This window comes from Carlito syrichta, unplaced genomic scaffold, assembly GCF_000164805.1.
Source record: "Carlito syrichta isolate Samal-C Ts95f unplaced genomic scaffold, Tarsius_syrichta-2.0.1 Scaffold305252, whole genome shotgun sequence".
Taxonomy (NCBI): Eukaryota; Metazoa; Chordata; class Mammalia; order Primates; family Tarsiidae; genus Carlito; species Carlito syrichta.
The window spans coordinates 140142-142937 of record NW_007249348.1 but is presented as its reverse complement, the minus strand read 5'-3'; the positions used below and the strand labels follow the sequence as shown (position 1 = coordinate 142937).

Sequence of the window (2796 nt, the reverse complement as noted above, 5' to 3'; positions counted from 1 at the left end):
GGAGGGTGGAGACGGGCAGAGTCACACCCTCTCTGAACAGTTTCCCCCCCACTCCAGCAGCACCCAGGCTTCCAGGCCCACTCACCCCCATGCAACCCAGTGTCAGAAGCTTGCCAGTGGGGAGCATCTCCTGGGCTGAGTAACAGTGTTTTGTGGGGAGTGGGTGGTGTCAGGATTGGACAGCAGAAGGAATAAAATAACTGAAGAACAGAGAGATTAGGGAAGCTGTAGGGGGCAAATGGCAGGGCTGAAGGGTTTTCTGGAACAAAACACTGACCCTGTGCTCTACAATGAGCTGCTATGTGGTTGGAGGATGGACCAAGGTCTGGCAGGGGGAGCCCCCTTCCAGGACTCCCTGGCTAAATGTTTCATAGATGCCAACTGCATGACTGTGCGACACCCCCCACCTCAAACATGTTCTAGCTAGGGCTTTACCCTGAGCAGCTGCTCCTGGAGGTCTGGGCATCCTTGTGACCCCCGACAATCCACCTGTGCTCCTTACTGCCTGGTCTCCACCCAGACCCAGCCACCAGCAGCAGCAGGGAAAGGATGCCTTCCTCTGCAGGCTGGTGGGCCAGTGAAGGGTCTGTGTTTGCAACTCTCCCCTCCTCTTTCTCCAGACATCCTCTCCCCACAACTCCCAACCCCCACACCTCTGAAACGGAGAGGTTTTACTCCCACAATTTACCTCTGGCTGCAGAATATTTACGGTGCCCTGCCAATAGGCCAGGTACCATGAAGAACTCTGAGAATAACGAGGGGAACAAGACAGATATGGCCTCTGCCTTCACGAGGTTTACGATCTGGCAGGAAAGACCCATTTCATAGATAACGACACAATTATGGCAGTTAGGTGATGTGGTGACTGCCAGGAAACCAAATGCAAGGAGCTGAGTGTGTCAGTGTGAGGGCTGGGGAGGGGGCGTGTATGGTTTTCTCCAAGGAAGACAGATCATCCAAGACCTGAGGGAGGAAGAGAAGTTGGCTAGATTAAGGGTGTAGGAGGGAAGGGCATTCCAGGCAAAAGGAGCAGCTTGGGGGAGTCCCAGAGCCTGTGGAGAACCTGGCACTTTTGGAGACCTGGAAGAGGGCCAGCATGGCCAAAGGGCAGAGGGGGATGGAGAGGGAGTACTGCAGAAAGGGGCCTGCCTTCTCAGAGGCCGGGCCCTGCCGGGAAGGCATGAGGTGGGATAGGTTCCTGGGAGTGGGGGAAGTGTCTCAGCCCCTCATGTTCTCACCTTCTGACAGTGACTCCCTCTCTCCTCTTTACAGAGCTGCTAGCTGCAAAGAAGACCCACACCTGTGAGTAGGGGCTCGGGGGCAAGAACCGTGCTGGCTTGTGGTGAGATGGAGAAAAATTCAGAAAGGGTGAGGGAAGGTCCAAGGTTGGGCAGAGATGGAGGAGCCAGACAGAGGTACAGGGAGCTGGGAAAACAGGGGGCCACAGGAAGGAGGGGAGGGGTGAGGAAACCACAGATCAGGGTAATGGAAGATGAGGACAAAGCCTGGAGAGGGAAAGCGTGGACTGTCAAGATACATGGAGAGAACAAAGGAAAAGGGAACCAAGAAAAAAGGAGAGCAGAGATGCTGAACAGAGGGAGATGGAGGGAAGGGTAGATGACTGGGCCAGGGAAGGAAGGAGGTGGAGGCAGGGGGCATGAGGAGACTGGGGTGCCTTCAAGAACTCAGTGCCACCACCACGAGAGGGCAGGGAGCCTGCACCAGGCTTTGTGGTGCAGAGCCAGGTTTGGTGCTCATCTCTGTGGTTAACACGTCCTGAGGTGTGAACAAGCCTGGAGCCAGGCTGTGCAGGACTAGAGAGCAGGAAAGCCTTCATCTTGACAGGAAACAGAATGGACAGGAACCTTCTGTGCCCTGGGACCCTGAAAGACTGAGAATTCAGTACGTGAGGAAGGTGCTGGAGCTCAAGAGAGACTTCCCAGCGGACACTAGCGAGTAAGCATCTCTAGGGACCTCTTAAAACAATATCAGGCCGAGTTCGGTGGCTCAGCCTGTAATCCCAGCACTGTGGGAGACCGAGGTGAGTGGATTGCCTGAGACTGCAGGTTCAAGACCCACCCGGGCAACTTGGCGAGACCTCATCCTTATAATACATTTAAAAAATAAATAAATATATATATATATTAGCCAGGCGTGGTAGTGCACACCTGTAGTTTCGGCTACTTGGAAGGCTGAGGCGGAAGGATTGCCGGAGCCCAGCAGGTCGAGGCTGCGGTGTCCGGGAGCGTGCCACTGCACTCCAGTCTGAGTGACAGAGTGAGACTCCAACTCAAAAAAAAAACAAACAAATATCAGAGCAACTCCTAGTTTGTGGGAGGACAAACTGGTCCCCCAGAAAATGTACCCATTCCACATCAGTCCCAAAGCTTATGCCCATCGGGGCAGAGCATGCCCTCAGAAGCCTGAGGGCTTCTGTAAGCATATGTCCCTGAATTGATGAGGGCCTCTCTGCCGTAGGAGCGGCCACCCCTTTTCTCCATGGTCCTCCTTTGGTTGCCTTCCAGATCCTCCTGAATGCTCACTGCCATCCCTCCCAAAATCGCCTAGAGCCTCCCTGTTCCAAGCAGAAACATGTCAGAGAGCAAAACATCACCTTCTCCCTGAGCTGGGCAGACAGGGGCTGGGGGTGCCGCTAGGATGCTACATCCTCCTGGGTGGGGGTTGCTTTGCTCAGCACAATCCTGATCAGCGTCTTGCCTGCCTCTAGCCACAGGGCCCCACGGAAATGCTGAGCAGAGCCCTGGGAGGAAAGCGGGTCAGGGAGTGACGCGGGTG

General features: G+C 55.0%; 1 protein-coding gene across 3 annotated transcripts in view; it reads left to right on the top strand.

Moving 5' to 3' along the window:
• RORC (RAR related orphan receptor C) overlaps positions 1–2796 on the top strand; it is a 32603-nt gene that overhangs the window by 1057 nt on the left and 28750 nt on the right. For 2 of the 3 annotated variants that reach the window (XM_008061441.2, XM_008061442.2), the window contains exon 2: positions 1273–1302. In XM_008061441.2, coding sequence (XP_008059632.1) covers positions 1273–1302 — 30 coding nt within the window. The remainder of the gene's footprint in view (positions 1–1272; positions 1303–2796) is intronic. The other variant, XM_008061440.2, reaches the window with a different exon arrangement.